The sequence below is a fragment of the Zeus faber genome (genome assembly GCF_960531495.2).
Source record: "Zeus faber genome assembly, chromosome: 9".
Classification (NCBI taxonomy): domain Eukaryota; kingdom Metazoa; phylum Chordata; class Actinopteri; order Zeiformes; family Zeidae; genus Zeus; species Zeus faber.
In genome coordinates, this window is record NC_137197.1 from 28,959,175 (window position 1) to 28,980,093 (window position 20,919).

General features: G+C 42.9%; 1 protein-coding gene across 1 annotated transcript in view; it reads left to right on the forward strand.

Annotated features, from left to right (window-relative positions):
• Window positions 1-12,127: 12,127 nt before the first annotated feature.
• LOC307235143 (upstream stimulatory factor 1-like) overlaps window positions 12,128-20,919 on the forward strand; it is a 14,627-nt gene continuing 5,835 nt past the window's right edge. The window contains exons 1-9 of the mRNA XM_080007134.1: window positions 12,128-12,149; window positions 13,434-13,485; window positions 13,587-13,633; window positions 15,118-15,230; window positions 18,760-18,876; window positions 19,126-19,276; window positions 19,791-19,878; window positions 20,615-20,673; window positions 20,793-20,887. Of these exons, the coding sequence (XP_079863260.1) occupies window positions 13,478-13,485; window positions 13,587-13,633; window positions 15,118-15,230; window positions 18,760-18,876; window positions 19,126-19,276; window positions 19,791-19,878; window positions 20,615-20,673; window positions 20,793-20,887 (678 nt within the window). The 5' untranslated portion in view covers window positions 12,128-12,149; window positions 13,434-13,477. The remainder of the gene's footprint in view (window positions 12,150-13,433; window positions 13,486-13,586; window positions 13,634-15,117; window positions 15,231-18,759; window positions 18,877-19,125; window positions 19,277-19,790; window positions 19,879-20,614; window positions 20,674-20,792; window positions 20,888-20,919) is intronic.

Sequence of the window (20,919 nt, forward strand, 5' to 3'; positions counted from 1 at the left end):
TCCCAAACATTCCATGGCAAGTCTGGTTTGATGCTGTTCTTACTTGTAATAAACGTAATATTATAATCAAGTCAGCGGAGAGTCCTTCTTCATCAACACATCATCAACAACAAAGAAACTACAGGTGCAAACATCTAAATTATGGGTCCCAATTCAAACTTTGCCCTCAGACAACACACACACAACCTGTCAAAAACACAGACCACATGACTGTTTGTTACATATTGGAGGGATTCATTCAAAAGACTGCTACCAAAATGTTAAAATGTAGAAATTATTTGGAACTTTGTCACAGCACTGATTATCCAGATAACTTTTTCAGGAAGACCCTGGCAAGAGAAATTCAAAACAGTGCTGTAATACCTCTTACATGAGTAGATAAATTAATCTACTCTATATGCTGTTTTGGTCAAAAAGCTGACCTTTGAAATGTCACACTGACGAACAATGTAAGGAAGAATCCATGCACAGTAAAATACCCAATTTCTAAAAGCTTTATTTCCAAATGGAGCAAATGTACAGGTTACATAGCACCATCAGCAGTACCATTAGGGGACGCATTTGGTTCTCTTTTTTTATTTTTAAGTGTTTACACATGTTTTCTGATTCTTTGGTTAATTTTCTCAAAACCCTAAACAGCGAACAAACACAAAACCAGACAAAATGCAAAACTCTACAAATCTTAAGCAAAAGCAAACACTAAACTGTGGCAGTCATACACCTTCCATTGCCAGAAAAAAACTCTGCTCTGTCGATGAACCTGTTGCGGACCAGAGCAGCCCTGTGGAAAGTCACGTTGTCCCAGATGACAACATACCTGGGCTACTCTAGTCCACCCCTCTGCTCGGCTGGAATGAAGATGCCATGTAGTGTGCCCAGGAATGTGATAAGAAGGACGTGTTGTAGGGACCAAGGTTGGCGTGGTGACGGAGGAAACCTTACTGGCTAACGGCTGCGCACATGATGATATTCTCCCAACGCTGTCTAGGGACATGGCAGGGTGGCCAATGTTCAGCCTCATCAATAAAAATATATACGTGTTGAATTGCAGTGGCATCCAGCTCCAAGACTCTCTGAAAAAGACAAGACAATATGAGGAATAGACCTGAAGAGGTCAATTTCGTGAAGCACAATTCACTGGATTACAGTACGACTGTAATGTCTATGAAGTGCTGATATGTTATGATAGTAAATGCACAGTATAGTACTTACTTGCAGATATTCATAGCGCTGTTCTTTAACCCTCTCGGAGTTTCGCTCAAATGGCACCCTGTAGACCTGTTTCACCTAATTCTGTTGCGCTGTAATACACAGTCCAATGTAGACAAGGGTTGGGGGTTAAGCTTTTACCAGGTATTACCAGGTATTGGCCTCAGTATTGTGTCAGGGGTATGTGGTGTGGGGATGGCGTGGTTTGAGCAGCCACACCTGACCTGGGGTAATTAGGGACCCAGGATCAGAGTGGCTGCATACCTGTTGCTCGTTGGTTGGCCTAACGTGCAAAACCCCCATCCCCACACACACTCAGGAATGGGACGCTTTGTCATGACCTGTGTGCATCTGCTCCAGGACTTGTTCTATCAAGCCCCCTGTCCAGATTAAAATTGTGTTTTCTACAACCCCGTCTTCTGTGTCTCTGTGCCGGAGGTCGCTAAACACACCACTTGGGTGGCGTGTGGTAGGCGAAACTGCCAGTGTTCTACATACAGAACAAATAGTAGAAAGATGTTCTGTATACAGTAGTCACCGAGTACTGTATTTATATGCAGTACTACAATACTGTAATAATAGTGGATTTCTTACCTCTTCTCATATGGGAAAGTCTTGACGATGGATGCTACTGTGAACCTGCTCAAGTTTGGTTGTACTCTGCCCAGCGTCCCTCATTGTTAGACCATGTTTGACCACATGGTCAACAAAGTGGTCTAGATTCCATCAGAGATTACGGCTCTCCTTGGTCTTGCTCTTGCCCATCCTCCTCCTCCTCCTCCTCCTTTCACTCATCTTGCTTTTCCTCTCTCTCTGCTATGCCTCTCTCTCCATGCCTCTCTCACCAGCCACCATCGAAAACATGTGTTGTAGTGTGGCATGTTGTTTGATGATTAATGATTCTTCTTCCATCTATTGCTCCAAAACAGAAGAGCTAGCCTGGGGCCCTTTTAAACCTCTGATTGCGAAGTGTGCAAAATGTTTTTGCCTATGTGCAAAGGCAGGGTGGATAGTAGGATATTTAAGTTTAGCAATTTGAATGGCAGTGTGTACGACGTGAACATAAGAGATTTTCATTCAAGAAGATTGCGCCGAATGTAGAGAATTATGTGTAGTGGTTTGAAAAAAAGTGGGATTTAGAACTGCAATCTGAGTGTAAAGCAGGAAATGTGCTTTCATTTTCAGGAAATTAGATCAGGGGATTGGTACATGAGTTACAATTGTGGTTGTTGTGTCTCAATATAATCAAATATATAATAAAACCATAGCAACAGCACCATATAAACGGGTTATTAAACGGGTTATGGCAGTGAACTGCTCTCTCTTTTCTGACTTGACAAGAATTTTAACTAATCACATCAACCAATAATGACGTAATAATTGACGCATTGTTGTGTTTTAATGTCCAGTTGTATATGAAGTTGAATGACTAGAGTTTGAGTGTTGTACCTTTCATTTTCGCTTTGTCAAGGGGTGACTTCTGAAGTGTGGCAGAGGATGCGGACGAAGCAGTTTAGAAGTGGAATGTATGGAAAGTGTTTTTTCCAAAACACTGGACAGCGCCCGAGGTTGGATCCCACAACAGGAGGAGTTCATTTGAAATCGGGAAGATTTGTTGAGCGAAGTAACCACTGAGCTAAACCAGTGTGAAATCAGAGAAGAAAAACATTGTATTACACTATATTGCTGTTGCACTAATGTTTATGTTATTTTTCACCGTAGAGCAATTATTTACGGAAATTCAATAAGGAGGTGTCAATTAGGTGTCAAACTCTTATTTTTTCTTTATTTATTTTTTAAACAAAATAATGCGACATCCCTTTGAAAAGTAATAGACTATTATTTTTCAAAGGGGCAGTTGCAATAATATGTTCAAAAATCATCATAAAAACAGCAGAAACTCTCTGCAGCACGTTAATACTGAAACCACCCCTCTCAGGCTGGCGTTATGCTGCGTTCAACGCAACTTGGAAAACGGTAATTTTGAGACAGTAATTTCATTGTCGAGTGTCCAGTGTTCCATTGCATCTGCTCGTTAAACAGCAACAAGTAAAATGAGTACATTTGTATTTGTTTGGCGAGGTTGTACATTCAACGAGCGACGTCGGCATAACGCATTCTACTACATCTTGAATGTTTGGTGAGTCCGATCCACTCTGACATTAATGACTGTCACTCTGCTCTACAAATTCCTGTACTTATAAACCATAGACCGAAATTACGTAACTTGCGTGTAACATACAGGAATCTAAACAATTTACTACTGGTTCGGACTTTAACTCTCAGTACCCCGCCAAGCCATGCACCCAGAATAAAAATGTCTCTATTAAACGTAAGGTCACTAACTAACAAGTCATTTTTAGTTAATGGGCTTATAAGTACTCATAACCTGGATTTTGCTCTACAAACTGAGATCTGGCTGGATAGAAATGGCTCAGTGGCACTCTGAGACAACACCTCCTAAATTCAAGTTCATCCAAACCACGAGAGCTGACCAGAGAGGCGGTGGAATAGCTGCTGTCTTCTCTGATATCTATACCTGCAAGGAAATCCTCCTCAGAGAATTCACGTCTTTTGAACACCTTGCTCTATCTATAAACTGCAGTGCCCCGATTTTAATCATCGCTGTCTATCGGCCACCAAAATCTAAATTTGGCTTTCTTGATGAATTCTCCGAGCTACTTTCCAAGGTCTTCACTGATTATGATTGTGTAATTATCTCAGGTGATTTTAATATTCATGTTGACAATCAAACAGACCCAGATGCTCAACGCTTCATGAGCCTATTGAAGGCATTTGACCTCACTCAGCATGTTTCTAGACCCACCCACAATAAGGGGCATACTCTGAACTTAGTCATATCAAAAGGACTAAATATCACTGTACCCTATGTCATGGATGTTGCTATCTCAGATCACTGTTGCCTTTTCTTTGACGTGTCTGCTCTTAAAAAAAATGTATCATTAACAATAATACTATTGAAACCTTTAAGAGAATTGTAAATGAGTTACCGCTGTTCAAGGCATCATCAACTAAGGATCCTGAAAACAACTTCAACTCCAAAATACAAAATATCATTGATAAGAGTGCACCTGTTAAAACTAAACACATAGAAAAACAAAAACCCCCCCTGAAGAAATGGAGCAGTTATTAGGTAGTTTAACAGAGAGTGTCGCCAGGCAGAACAAAAATGGAGAAAGACAAATCTTCAGGCCCATCATGAAATTTACAAGGATAGACTCAATCGATACAATATAGAAATTAAACAGGCCGGACAGTCTTTCTTTTCTAAAATCATTAATGAAAACCTCAACTATAGTAAAGTGCTGTTCTTCACTGTTGATGGATTTATTAATCCTCTATCTACCATCTCAGAGATGCTTTCCACTGAAAAATGTGACAAGTTCGCTACATTCTTCAGTAACAAAATTATCGCCATCAGACAGAATATTAGTGCCTCAACATCCAGAAATGAACCTACCCTTCAGTTCCCCAGTAATATGACTGCTGCCATGTCTCATTTCGTCCCCTTAGACATAAAAAGACTGGACGATATTGTTGGTCAGCTCAGGTCCTCCACCTGCTGCCTGGACCCCCTCCCTACCACAATTTTTAAAACAGTTTTTAACTGTCTAGCACATGAGGTATTAGAAACTTTAAATGGCTCTCTTCAATCAGGTACTGTATAGTCCCTGCAGCATTTAAAACAGCTGTCATTAAACCACTCCTGGAGAAGAGCAATCCTGATGCCAACTATTGGCCCATTTCCAACCTGCCATTCCTCAGAAAAATACTTGAAAAAACAGTTTACCTTCAGCTTAACAACTATCTAACCTCAAACAGCCTTTTAGACACCTATCAATCTGGCTTTCAACCTCACCATAGCACGGAAACAGCACTACGATCTACACATAAACACTGCTGCAAAAAAACGATCTGTTCTTCTGCCCCTGGATCTCAGTACCACCTTCGACACTGCGGACCATCAGATTTTATTCGCGATATTACAAAAATGGGTGGGCCTATCCGGCCCGGTTCTAATTTGGTTCAAAACCTACAGGACAGGCAGTTCTTTGTGCCCATTGGAGATTTTGTGTTAAACAAAGTGGATATTTTATGTGGGGTGCCCCAAGGTTAAATTCTGGGACCATTATTGTTTAACTTCTATATGCTTCCACTGGCACATATTGTAAAGAAACACAAAATAAATTAACATTATTATGCAGATGATTCACAACTGTACATATCCCTATCTCCTGATGACCTACTCCCCATACACTCCCTCACTAAGTGTATTAATGATATTAATGCATGGATGTCAAAGAACCTTTTACAACTGAACAAAGACAAAACAGGAATACTCATCTTTGGAGCAAAGGCTTAAAAGACAGAAAATTGCAGCTCATCTTAGTTCTCTGTCCCTAGAGAGCAAGAATGAAGCCAAAAATCTGGGTGTAATTATAGACAGCGATCTAAATGTTAAGAGCCATATAAATCAAATCACAAAATCAGCCTTCTACCATCTAAAAAACATCTCAGAATTAAGAGGCTTCCAGTCAAAAGCAGACTCCGAAAAATGAATCCTTGCATTCTTAACGAGTAGATTGGACTACTGTAATGGCCTATTCACCAGCCTCCCGAAATCAGCTGTGCAGCGGCTACAGTTAATCCAAAATGCAGCTGCACGCGTTCTCACTGGGACTAAAAAGTTTGAACATATCACACCTGTTCTCAGATCTCTACATTGGCTCCCTGTTAAAAGTAGAATTGATTTTAGGATTCTGCTTCTTGTAGCTAAAGCTATAAATGGCCTTGCACCTCAGTATATAAAATAAATGCTAATTATACACGAACCAGCAAGAACTCTCAGGTCCACAGGCAGGGGTCTCTTATCTATCCCTCTTACCAACTCTAAAGCAGGAGAAGCTGCTTTCTGTATCTATGCCCCAAGTAACTGGAACACCCTACCGAGGGACCTGAGAGAGGCCCCCACACTGAATACTTTTAAAAGCAGGTTAAAAACCTTGCTGTTCGCTACAGTCAATGACTGACTAACTGACTGACTGACGTCTGTCTGTTTTTTGTTGTTGCTACTGCTGGAGTTGATGCTGCTGCTGCTGTTGTTGTTGTGTTGTGACTGCTGCTGCTATTTATGTTGCTGTTGTTGTTGTTTCTGTTGTGATATTACAGTGAGAGGATCATAAGAAGTGTGTTTTCGGAGAGAGATAGTCAAAAGGATTTCCCTCCCAAGGTCAGAATGAAAAACTTGACTGGATTAAGATGAGATGGTGCACACAGTTTAAATTTCCGTTTCCGGTGAGGGCTACCACTTCCAGTTTCAGTGACGTCTTTGCTGTGCATTACTTCGTTGAGATGAGATGGTACACACAGTTGACTGAATGCAGATGAGGAGATTTCTGGTTCCGGTGAGAGCTACCTCTTCCGGTTCTGGTGACGTCTTTGCTTGCGCGCTGTTGCTGTTGCTGCTACTATTGCTGCTGCTGTTTTCTGTTGCTGCTATTGTTTCTGATGGTATTGTCACTGCTAACCTTATACCTAAACTTAACCATCCACCGTGACTGGATTAAGATGAGATGGTGCACACAGTTGAAATCTCAGTGTCTGGTGAGGGCTGCCACTTCCGGTTTCGGTGACGTCTTTGCTGTGCGTTGCTCCCCTGAGAACTGTTGATTCAATACAGATGAGATTTCTGGTTCCGGTGAGAGCTACCACTTCAAGTTCCGGTGACGTCTTTGCTTGTGCGCTGTTGCTGCTGCTGTTGCTACTGTTTTTGCTGCTGCTATTGTTGCTGCTGGTGTAGTAGCCGCTCGTGTTGTGATTGCTGCTGGTGTTGTTGTTGGTGCTGCTAACCTTATACATTAACTGGTAGTGTCGTTGCTGCTGCTAACCTTATGCCTAAACTTAACCATCTCTGACCTTATTCCTTAACCTAATCATCTCGAACATTATACCTCAACATAACAATCCCTAAACTTATACCTAAAATTAACCATCTCTAATCTTAATTTAAATATCTCTAATTTTGTACCTCAACTCAACATCTCTAACATATCTAACCTGAGTGACTTTTCTGGTTCCGGTGAGAGCTACCTCTTCGGTTCCGGTGAGGTCTTTGTGTGTACGTTGCTGTTGTTGCTCCTGCTTTGTTTTTTTCTGTTTTTCCTGCTGGTGCTGATGTTGCTGCTGTTGTTGTTGTTGTTTCTGTGGCTGCTGCTATTTCTGTTGCTGTGGTTGTTTCTGTTGTGATATTACAGTTAGAGGATCATAAGAAGGGTGTCTTTTCGGAGAGAGAGGGTCAAAAGGATCTCCTTCCCAAGGTCTGATTGAAAACCCATAACTTAGGGACGCTAATTAAGGGACCGTGACTGGATTAAGATGAGATGATGCACACAGTTGAAATTTCAGTTTCCAGTGAGGGCTACCACTTCCGGTTCCGGTGATGTTGAGTTGATTTACATACTGTTGACTCAATCCAGATGAGGAGATTTCTGGTTCCGGTGAGAGCTACCACTTTCGGTCTCGGTGACATCTTCGCTTGTGCGCTGTTGCTGTTGCTGCTACAGTTACTGCTGCTCTCTCTCTCGGTCGTCCTCAGACGAGCTTCCATCGGAGTCTCCAATCCTTCCGGTTCTCCATACACCCGGCCAGCTCCGAAGAGCTTTCAGCTCCCGCATCCTTCTTCAAGACGTCCACATACGTTAGCGCTGAACGTCCTCGCCATCGATGCCCGTGTGTTGGTTCCCATAGGACCAGCCTGCTGGCCGGGAGCTCCTGATGTCTGTGGCAGTGGCCGGCCAGCCTCATCCTCCTAGATGCTACCTTCTTGCTGACCCTTGGCAGTTGCCCGTACAGGTCCTTGTTGGTAATGTGGATGTTCTGGTCCACATTCAGAACAGCTCGTAGCATTCTGGTGTAGCACCCATCCAGGGACTTCTGCAGGGTGGGTGTCAGGGTCCAGCTTTCGCAGCCATACAGGAGGACAGACTCCACAGTGGCGTGGAATAGGCTCAGCTTTATGTGTCGAGGGAGATTCGAGCACCACACTCTTGACATACCGTTCAGGGCCCTCCCCGCTAGTGCCTTCCTGACCTTAAGGTCCTGTTCTGTGGAGTTCACCCAGGAACCCAAGTATTTGAAGTCATTGACCTCTCGCAGAGCATTGCCATCTGATGTTGTAATCGGCGGATGGTCCATGTGGAAGTTATAGGTGATTACCTCAGTCTTCTTTGCTTTCAGTCTGAGGCCAACCTTAGCACATTCCACCTCCACTCTGTTCAGTAGTTCCTGTGCCGGCTCCACGCGGTCAGACACCAGGCAGATGTCATCTGCGTAGTCGAGGTCTGCCAAGGCTACAGCAGAGCTTCTTCTAGACTTCCTTGGTGTAATTGTGAAGCCAAGCTCCTGCTCCCGCCCGTTGATGGCTTTCCTGAGTACGTAGTCCGGAGCTATGATAAAGAGGAAGGGGGCAAGAGTGTCTCCCTGATGCACCCCTGCTAGGATTACGAACTCCTCGCTGATGCCATCTGGGGTTACCACCTTGGCTCTTGTGCCCTTGTACATGGCCTCTATGGCCCGGAGTAGATTCGGGGGGACCCCATAAGCCTTGAGGATTTTCAGCATTATGCCTCTGTCTATTGAATCAAATGCCTTTTTGAAGTCAATGAAACACAGCACTGCTGTCAGCTGCTGTTGCTGCTGTTTTTGTTGCTGCTGTTGTCTGCTGCTGGTATTGTCGCTGCTGGTGTTGTCATTGCTGCTGGTGTTGTTGGTGACGCTAACCTCATACCTTAACTGGTGTTGTCATTGCTGCTGCTAACCTTATGCCTAAACTTAACCCTCGCTTACCTTCTACCTCAACTTAATGTTACCTTGTACCTCAACTTAACCATCTCTAACCTGAGTGACCTTTCCCGTATCGGTGAGAGCTACAATTTCCGGTTCCGGTGACGTCTTTGCGTGTGCGTTGCTGCTGTTGTTTTTAATGTTGTTTTGCTGTTGTTGCTGCTGGTGTCGATGTTGCTGCTGCCATTGTTGTTTTTTCTGTGGCTGTTGTTGCTGCTGTTGTTGTTTTCTGTTGCTGTTGCTGTTGTTGCCACTGTGGTTGGAGTCGCTTTTATTGTTGTTTTTGTTGTCTTTGTTGTTGCTTTTGTTGTTACTGTTGTTTCAGGGGCATTCTTTTGTAATGACCGGCTGACAACTACATTCTCTCTTTCTTTTTTGTATTTCTTTGTAAAGCACATTGTGTTGCCCTGGTATGAAATGTGCTCTATAAATAAAGTGTGACTTGACTTGACTACAGAGTAGTTTAGACTGAAGTTAAGACGTGTAAGGGGAACTTTGTACAACGTTAACGGTGTGTCGCCATGTTGCCAAAATAAACATCGGATCTGCAATATCGGCACACAGTGACCGGAACCATCTGCCCAAAATTCCCAATAAAAGGGGTTGTTCCTCACTTTTCCACGTAGGAACTAGGCTTTTTTTTGTTTTTACCTAATTGCGCCTCGAGTGGAACGCATTAATACTGCGGTCGACTGGACGGTACGTTTCGGTCACGTGTGCGTCGCACTCACAGTCCCTGGGTCAGATCTATGTTTCGACTGGTCTGAGGTGAACTTTATGAAATGCAAATGATTCTGTCCGAGTATCATGGAATTCTCGGTTTTGCTCGTAAACTTATATTTATTTGGAAGCAGATCAGGGGATTAGTACATGAGTTACAAGTTGTGGTCATTGCGTCTTAATAATATTATATTATTGATATTATATCTGATTATGTTCTGAAGCGTGGCAGAGGACGCGGACAAAGCAGTTTTTTAACTGAAATGTATGGAAAGTGTTTTGATGTCTGGAAAACACTGGATCCCGAATCCAGCGGACGAGACAAAAAATAAACGACGCTGGACAGCGCCCGAGGTTTGATGCCAATGAAGGGAGCAGTTCGTTCTAAATCTGGGTAGAGCGAAGCAACCACTGAGCTGGACCAGTATAAGTATAGATGGGGAAAAACACTGTATTATACTATAACACTGTTGTATTGACATTTATATTATGTTTTATTGAAGCGTCATCATTTACGGAAATACAATAAGGTGTGAGTTCGGTGTCAAAACCAATAATGACGTAATAATTGACTCATTGTTGCGTTTAAATGTCCAGTTGGATATCCAGTTGAATGACTGGGGTTTGGGTGTTGTACATTTCATTTCATTATCAATTCATTTCGAAACCCGGTTTTGAAATAAAAGGATTGAGAAGGTCGGGAATTGGTAATGTTTCACCCACTTCAAATATTCCACTTTTCATTGTTTATATTCAAGTCACAAAACAACTCTTGTGTCCGTCAGTTTTCCCCTTTCCATTGGAGAGGCTCTCACCCACTATAATATTGAACAAAACATCCAGAAGAGCATCTTTGGCATCAGCATTCATTTATGAAGCCATAATTATTTTGCCATTATTATGCCAATGAAATTTTAGGATTCGTGAAATGACGTAACCACTGAGCTACACCATTGAAGTAAGAATTACTAGTCAGATAAAACATGACTCAGCATCAATGTTAATGTATCCATGTTTGTGCTCTTTGGGACAGTTTGATCAATAATGAAAGTTTTCCTTCAAGTTCAAGATATTATTTGTCACATACATATGCATACGGTCGAACATATATGCAGTGAAATACCAGCTGTACTTACACTTACGCTTTGTCAAGGGGGGACTTCTGAAGCGTGGCAGAGGACCCGGACAAAGCAGTTTATAACTGAAATGTATGTAAAGTGTTTTGAAATTCCACAAATTGTTCCAGAATCCAGCGGACGAGAGACAAGTGTAAAAAAACAACAACAAAAAAAGAAAAACACTGGACAGCGCCCGAGGTTCGATCCCATGACGGGAGGAGTTCATTCGAAATCAGGAAGATTTGTTGAGCGAAGTAACCACTGAGCTAAACCAGTGCGAAGGCTCCGGAGGAAAGATAATATATAAACTATTGTTGCACTAACGTGTGTATTATGTTTGTCATTATTTCCCGAAATACGATAAGGATGTGTCAATTAGGTGTCAAACGCTTGTTTGCTTGTTTGTTCGTTTGTTTGTTTGTTTGTTTGTTTGTTTGTTTATTTATTTGTTTATCTATCTTTTTATTTATTCAACAAAATACTGCGACATCCCTTTTTCAAAGGGGCAGTTGCAATATTATGTACAAAAATCATCATAGAAACAGCAGAAAGTCTCTGCAGCACGTTATTACTGCCCCGAAAACACCCCCCGCAGGCCGGCATTATGCTGCGTTCAACGCGACTCGGAAAACGGTCATTCCGACTTAGTAATCTCAATTGTCGACTCGAACGGAGTTCCATTGCATCTGCTCGTTAAACAGCAACGAGTAAAATAAGTACATTTGTATTTGTTTGGCGAGATTGGACATTCTACGAGCGGCGTCGGCATAACGCATTCAACTACAGAGTAGTTTAGATCGAAGTTCAGACGTGCAAAGGGAACTTTGTTCAACGTTAACAGTGTGTCGCCGTGTTGCCAAAATAAATATCGTCTCTGCTATATCGGCGAACTGTGACCGGAGCCATCTGCCCATTCCCAATTAAATAGCTTGTTCCTCACATTTCCACGTAGGAACTAGGCTTTTGTTTTTTTGTTTTTTCCTAATTGCGCCTCGAGTGGAACGCAGCAATACCGCGGTCGACTGGACGGTACGTTTGGGCCGTGGGGGGGCATCGCACTCACAGTCCCTGGGTCAGATCTACGTCTCGACTGGTCCGAGGCGAACTTTATAACTCCGCGGAACAGACGGATCCAGGATCCGAGGATATTCTTCCGCCCTGGGTTGACCGCGCACGCGCAGAACAGGCAAGTCAAACCAGGGTCTGTTGACAAAATACCGGGGGAGGGACCGTGGCGCCGTAAGTAGATCTTTGTTCTGGCTGTTTAATGTTCCTTATAAGTGAATGGATGTTTGCGGAGAAATGCCAGTCGCGAAGATGTATCTTAAGTTGAACTCAGCAGCTGTGACTGAAATCGCCCCCGTGAAGCGGGAGTCGAGAGAAAAGTGCTTTTGTTGAACATCTGCAAGAACCGCTGGGGCCGAGTAGCTTTGTATGGAGTAGTGGATAGATAGATAGATAGACAGATAGATAGATAGACAGATAGATAGATAGATAGACAGATAGATAGATAGACAGATAGATAGACAGATAGATAGATAGATAGATAGATAGATAGACAGATAGATAGATAGACAGATAGATAGACAGATAGATAGATAGATAGATAGATAGATAGACAGATAGATAGATAGATAGATAGATAGATAGATAGATAGATAGATAGACAGATAGATAGATAGACAGATAGATAGACAGATAGATAGATAGATAGATAGATAGATAGACAGATAGATAGATAGATAGATAGATAGATAGATAGACAGATAGATAGACAGATAGATAGATAGACAGACAGATAGACAGACAGATAGATAGACAGACAGATAGATAGACAGATAGATAGATAGATAGATAGATAGACAGATAGATAGACAGATAGATAGATAGATAGACAGATAGATAGACAGACAGATAGATAGATAGATAGATAGATAGACAGACAGATAGATAGACAGATAGATAGATAGACAGATAGATAGACAGATAGATAGATAGACAGATAGATAGATAGATAGATAGACAGATAGATAGACAGATAGATAGACAGATAGACAGATAGATAGACAGATAGACAGACAGAGACATATATATATATATATATATATATATATATATATATATATATATATATATATATATATATATAGATACTGTAGATAGATACTTTATTCATTCCGAAGGGAAATTGCGGTGTTACAGCAGCTCACATCAAAACAATATGAACTTATAATAAAGTAATAATAAAATAGAAAACAATTGGCAATCATGCAACAAGCTTAAGGAACTGAAATATTGAAAATTTGACAATACAATACACCTTGAAAAATAACTATAGAAATAGAGGAATTGGCGATATGCAGTAAACCTAAAAATTAACTACAATAAATTGGAAATAAATTGTCAATATTAAAGGAAACTCAATATCTACAAAAAAATTGAACTTGACTTGGATCACTCTGAAATGTCCCCCTCCCTCTCACCTCTCCTCCCCGACTTGATGATGAACTTCTCCTCTTCCAGAGTGTTTCTGGAGTGAGTTTCCTCATCCCAGAACGTTGGCAGCGATGAAGAGGTCAGTTGTCACATATAAATACAGATACATATAAATCTGTGGTCGCTTTCTCCAACAAACTGTCCTTGTACTTTCTGTCTTTATTTTGGTTCTGCGTGCAGTCAGCAGAAGAGCCCCGACTCAGATGGGAGTGTCCCTGTTAACGAGGGTAAGAAGAAAAAAAGTACATTAAAATAAAATTTTCCGATGGGTAAAAAAAGTTTTGAGAGACCCTCATTTTTGCTTTAGAGATCATTAAAGTGGAGGTGAACTCGTGACGTAGACGCCTGCATATACTGTAGCTTTTGTGTATTATTAAGACGCATCACAATGAAAATAGCATTTTGAAAGTATCTCATCTGAGGTAGAAATGGGAACGTGAAAGTGTGACGACTAGGGGTGTCACGATTCTCCAAAACCACGATTCGATTCAATTTTTCGATTTAAACCTTTTTTATTTTCCAGCAATGACGCCTATGCCATTGTTAGACTATCGAGTCTTGATTTGAAAAGAAAAACGCTTGTTTCTCAATAAGTAACTTTTATTTGAGTATAAAAAAAAAGATGAATAATAAGAAGAATAGGAGAATATTTAAACAACACACGTAAACGTTAAGAGCTTTCTCAAAACTACACTTTAAAATAATAAACAATTAGTTACTTATTACACTACTTTAAAGTTACTCACCAAAATAAGCACAGAAAAACAGATGCTATTTTTGCCAGAGGGCAACGCTGGTAGTAAAAGACATTACTACCTGCAGCTCCGCAGCTCTGATCAGAGCGATCTTTTCTTCAAACAAAGCGAATAAAAACTCTAGATGTATTTAATTTACTCCGTTTCCTGCTGCTGCTCCGCTGCAGGTCGCTCCTGAAAAAAATCCCGCCCGTGTTCTCACGGTCCGGTGGAAAATGTCCCGTGGCCCGGCACGGTCCGTGAGCTGGTGGTTGGGAACCTCTGCACTAGAGGACATTCCGTCGGTAATGGTCGGATCTATTTCCCACTTTCTTCCCCACATCTGTGGAATTACTGGACATTCTGGTCAAAGGCGCACTCTGCCTTGTACACACAGTGAAATCGCCGACGGGGACTTCGCACAACGTTACCGGGAATATTTCTCTCTAATGTCTGTTCACTGTGCAACAAACTGGATGAACTTATATTTATTTATACTTTATTGTTTTTGTTACGCTCAAATTCTAATCGAATTTCATTCCTGCAGCCCTAGTGCCAGGTGGGTGGATGCAGTGTGCGTTGAGGGATGCGGCGGAGCGGACCCCTCCGTGGGGTCGACCACAGCCGACCCGCTCCAAACTCCGAACCAAACTTCATGAAAGTCTGTTCAGAGCCGGGTGAGCTGCAGTCGACTCCGCGGAGGGCCAGGCACGGCCCCGGTGCACACTGGGTTGATTTGTTTTTACCGGCGGATCTTGACCGCCCCAATATGGCAACCACGTCGGACAATTTTACCCACAAAAATACGGGGAGGATCACGAACCTGATTGTGATTTCGAAGTTCGAAGTCGAACACTCTTTTAGATCGATTTTCGATTTCGAATCAGAATCGTGACGCCCCTAGTGACGATGGTAGATACAATCTGGAGCGGTTCCTCGCAAGTTTATTTGTGCATGGGTTTTCTGTGCGTGCTTAGGGTCGGTAGCCACCGCAGAGGACCCCGCGGCCATCGCCACAATCCAGTCTGCCACCACCTTCTCTGACCAACCCATCAAATATCTCTTCAAGACGGAAGGTGCCGGAGGGCAGGTGAGAAGCCCGCCGATTCGAAACATTGGGAAATTCAAGTCCCAGGATGGATTTATTTACTTTTTACACGGTGGAATAGTCATTGTGATTGGTCAATAGCGGTCAGTTATCTTTGAATAATGGCCTTTGTCTGTTTGTCCCTGTGTGAATGATGTAGTACTGAGTGCCGTTAGACCGTTAAACTGTTTCTCACCATTTTTGTGGTCCGGATATTTTGCTAAATCATAACTCGATGACGTCATACTTGGAAGGCTCCTCCCCCTAACACTATACAAACGGCGGGTCGGAATCGGCACATCAGTGGTGCTAAGCTAAGCTAACAGCCCGGATTTGGGGATATAAACACTGATATAAACACTGTTTTGGAAATAAACACCCGGAGTAAAAGGTGACTTCAGGGAGATCCACGAACGCCAGCAATAAAAAAAAGAACCGTCTCGTTTGTTGGAACATGCGGGGCTTGGTTACTTTAGCATTAGCTGCATGCTAGCAGGCTGCAGAGCCCCGACCTGGCCTGTGGAGGAGCCAGCAGGGGGCACCGGAGAGCGGGGCGCCCCGCAGCCAGACAGAGGCGCTGTGAGGTGAACAACTAGACACACAGGACTGGGTTCAGCAGAACATCTCAACATGTACACGATCGCGGTTAACGTGGCCGGCCCTGGTTTCAGCACCTTCAGCGGAAGGTGAAGGTTTTGAAACCTAATTTTCTATGCTTGGAGATTTTTTAAATCGTTCAGTTTAACACATTTTCCGTGGTGTGCCAAACTCAGAACACATGTTTATTTTTGCTTTACAGTGACTTTAACAACGGGCGACCACCTTCTTATTTGGACTTTTCATCCGTTTTCCCGCACTGCCTAAACGCAAACGCTAACGCTAGCCACATAGAAATTACAATGGGAGACTTGAAGGGATGAATGCGGATATGTCTAATTTCACGTGAATAACAGTAAATTGGTTAGTCGTATGAATTGAGAGGTTTTTTTGTAGAGTGAATAGTTTTCTACGTTGTTGCAGTGTTGGCTGGGTTGTTTTGGAGTTTTTCCAAGCAGATTTTCTTAAACTAGGCAAACTATTTATAAAATCATTTCAAATCATTAGATTCAAGATTCAAGAGATTCAAGAGGTTTGTTTGTCACATACTTATACATACTTCCATACATATATGCAGTGAAATGTCAATGCAATGCACCCGGTGATTATGCACAATATATTCTGGACTGAACACAATAGCTACCTAATTTCTACTTGACTAACTAACTGATTCCTAAAACATAATGCAGTAAGTAAATAGAATAATATAGAATAAAATAAAATAACTTAAAAGTAATACAGAGTGGGGGTACAAAATATAAATAAAGGGAATAGACTTGTGTATATGATATAGGCTATTTTGTATATCCAGATATGTGCATTAAAGTGGCATGTGAATAAAGTGAGGTAGTGTGTGCGGAGATATACGGTACAGTATACAACAGTACGGCACAGCAATACAGTAACACCAAACAGAACAGCAAGACAGCACAGTATGCAGTAACCCAGAACGGTGATACAGTCTGTAGTACAGTATGCTACATATAGTACAGTAAGGTAGTGGAGCCTATGTGTGTGTGTCTCAGTGAGGACCCCTGGTGAGGTCAGCATTGACAGTTCTTATGGCTTGGGGGAAAAAACTCCGTCTCAGTCTCTCTGTTCTCGCTGTGTGACTGCGGAGGCGCTTTCCCGACCGCAGCAGCTGGAACAGTCAGTTGTTGGGGTGATGAGGATCCTTCATGATCCTGCAGGCTCTGCTACTACACCTCCTGGTGTATAAGTCTTGCAGGGAGGGGAGGGTAGTTCCAGTGGTACGTTCAGCTGAACGCACCACCTTCTGCAGGGTTAGCCTGTTCTGAGCAGTACAGTTCCCAAACCAGGCAGTGACGTTGCCTGTCAGGATGCTCTCCACTGCTCCAGAGTAGAAGGACTTGTGGATCCTCACCAGGATCCGTAGTTTCTTCATCTGCCAGAGGTGGTAAAGACGCTGCCTCGCCTTTCCCACCAGAGTGTCTGTGTGTATAGTCCATGTTAAGTCCTCTGTGATGTGGACTTAAAGGACCAGGTACTTAAAGCTGCTCACCCTGTCAACAAAAGTCACCAGTGGTGCGTGCGTCCTCGGTTGTAATCCTCGCCTAAAGTCCACAATCAGCTCCTTAGTTTTGCTGACGTTCAGGTGGAGGCTGTTGTCCTGGCACCAGAGTGACAGGTCAGCCACCTCCTCGCGGTAGGCCTTCTCATCGCGGTCGTTGATCAGGCCCACGACAACGGTGTCGTCAGCAAACTTGATGATGGTGTTGGAGCTGGACCTGGCCACACAGTCATGTGTGTACAGGGAGTACAGTAGGGGGCTGAGGACACAGCCCCGGGGGGATCCTGTGTTCAGGGTGAGGGTGCTGGACGTGTGCCTCCCCACCCTAACCACCTGGGGCCTGGCTGGGAGGAAGTCCAGGATCCAGGCACACGGCGAAGTGTTCAGTCCTAGCTCCAGCAGCTTGACAGCCGGTCTGGTGGGGACTATGGTGCGAAAGCTGAACTGTAATCGATGAACAGCAATCTCACATAGGCCCCCTTCCAGCCATCCAGGTGCATCCAGTTTGAAGTCCCTAGGAGCCTGCGTCGTCCGTGGATCTGTTCTGCCGGTACGCAAACTGCAGCGGGTCCAAGGTGCGGGGGAGGGAGGGGCAGATGTAATCCTTAATCAGCCTCTCGAAACACTTCATGACCACCGGGGCAAGGGCCACCGGACGGTAGTCATTCAGGCAGGCAGGAGAGGCGATCTTCGGGACAGGAACGACGGTGGACCTCTTGAAGCAGGACGGGACCACTGATTCAGCTAGGGAGATGTTGAATATCCTAGTGGACCTGTGCTAACAGGTTAGCACAGGTCCAGGTTGTGCTAACAGGTTAGCACAGGTCTTCAGTACTCGCCCAGATATGCCACCTGGGCCCGCAGCTTTCCTGGTGTTCACACGCATCAGAGCCCTCCTGACGTCATGCTCAAACACTGAGAGTGTGCCCAGCAGTGTAACTCAAATTAGCCAGCAAGCTCGCGCTGCTGTTGCCAGACTCAAACCATACATAAAAGGAGTTCAGTTCATTGGGTAGGGAGGCGGCTGGGGGGAGTTCAGTTCATTGTGGCTGGGGAGGGGCTGCTCTTGTAGTTAGTAATAGTCTGCATCCCCCTGGTGATAACAAACAGAAAAAAATACTAAAATGTGCGTAGTCGACACGGAGCGCCCACACAGGCGGCCGCAGGGGGCGGTGCCACGATCGTGTGTGTCGCATTATTCCTTCTCAATGTATTCTTTCATTGAGGAAGTAACCATGCCATTATCCCTTAACTGTAGGGGTTCAGGGTTGTCTGTGTGGTTGTTGTTTTTTTTAACTGATTTGATAAGCGGCTTCTTTCAATAGTACACATGTGACAATAGTTTTTACTTCTGAATTACTGCAAAAAAATCTGTTTTGATGCACGTCACTATACTGTATACAGGTGACCTACAGAGTGATCCAAGTGTCGGACGGTCAGCTGGAGGCGCAAACAGATGGTGGGGCCGCCGCCGTCAGCCTGGTCACCGGGTTCCCCAGCACCACGCAGTCCATCACGCAGGTGAAAAAGAAAAGTTTGAAGTGTTTTAAGTCGTCAGAATGATTTATCTGACACATTTACACACGGAAATCTGCTTCTGAAATATTGGTATCCCTGTCGACTGAATAGTCTCTTTCGAACGACTGGTCTCTTTCGAATGACTGGTCTCTCTTGAATTAATGGTCACGTTCGAATTACTGGTCTCTTTCAAACAAATGGTGTCTTTTGAATGAATGGTCTGTCTCGAATGAATGGTGTCTTTCGTGTCAGGCGGTGTTCTCGCAGTCGGAGGGTCTGGAGGGGGACAACACAGAGACGCAGTACACCTACTACCCCGCCACCATTGCCGACGCCACCACCGGCACCATGGTTACCACCGTGCAAGCGTCGGACACTCTGCTGGGACAGACCACGCCCACAGGTGAGGGAAGAAAGAAGACTTTTATGAAAGAGTTTGTAGAAGTAGAGCAACAACCGTGCTTTCTTTTCTTTTTCTCTTTCTTTCTTTCTTTTCTTTTATCTTTACCATTGAAATGCAAGTGATTTTTCCAGTCACATTTTACAGTGTGTTTGGATGATCACAATCAGAGTATGTTTAATTGGGAGAGTAAATGTTCATATTCAAAAATTTGTGGTATTGAGGATTGGTGCATTTCTGTACAAACAATGAGCATAAAAAAAGCTTAACAATCTTAAAAAAAATGCCAAATAAAAAACTGAAAAAGCCAATTACAAAAACAATGCTATGCACAGGATAAGTCAGGATAAGGTCACTTAAAATAAGTTAAGTTTGAGTTTAATTCGCAAGTTAGCTGGGGCTAAGTGGCAGTATGGTTGCTAGTACAGCTGTTGTTATAAATATAAATACAGATGGACATGCTGTACAGGATGTATAAATATGTATAACATACATGGACACCCTTTTCTTTTTACAGGACAGCTATATGTGATGATGTCACCCCAGGAGGTTTTGACGGGAGCAAATCAGAGGACAATCGCCCCCCGCACACAGCCGTACATCACGTAACGTTACATACCGGCCAGATTAACCATTTAGGTTATATTGAATTCAGTTTAATAAATGTGGGGAAAAAAGAGCCTGATCCAATTATAAGACATGTTTATTTTTTTCAGTAATATATTAATGTGCTCTAAAATACAAGTCTCCATTACAAACAAAGATGATTCAAGACACAACCTATTCTCTGGGTGTCTTTAACTGTCTCATTTCAAATATTCCCTTTTTAGGTATAGATAGATAGATAGATGGATGGATGGATGGATGGATGGATGGATGGATGGATAGATAGATAGATAGATCGATAGATAGATAGATAGATGTGGATAGAAAGATAGATAGATAGATAGATAGATAGATAGATAGATAGATAGATAGATAGATAGATAGATAGATAGATAGATAGATAGATAGATAGATAGATGTGGATAGATAGATAGATAGATAGATAGATAGATAGATAGATAGATAGATAGATAGATGTGGATAGATAGATAGATAGATAGATAGATAGATAGATAGATAGATAGATAGATAGATAGATAGATAGATAGATAGATGTGGATTGATAGATAGATAGATAAAGGTAAGGGAAAATGAAAATGAAATATGCAATAGACCTGGAAGGATTACCTGAAAAATTGGCATACAACAAAGTTAGAAAAGTAGGGATGGGATTCCTTGATTTATTAATTTCTTCATTTATATTTATTTATTATTTCTTCATCGATTGCCTTGCAGAAAGCAAGAAGCTCCTCGTGGCTCCAGGGATGAGAAGCGGCGAGCCCAGCACAACGAAGGTCAGAGGCCGCGGATCTCGTCTCAGCGGCAGGATGTCTCTCTCTCTCTCTCACTCTCGTGGGTTTTTTGGGTACGTCCCGTCCATTAATAAACAAAATGCTCTGCGCTGTCTTTCCAGTCGAGCGCAGACGCCGAGACAAAATAAATAACTGGATCGTGCAGCTGTCGAAGGCCATCCCAGATTGTAATGTGGATTACACCAAGACGGGTCAGGTGAGTCGGATTTCAGTGCCATGGAATAATAT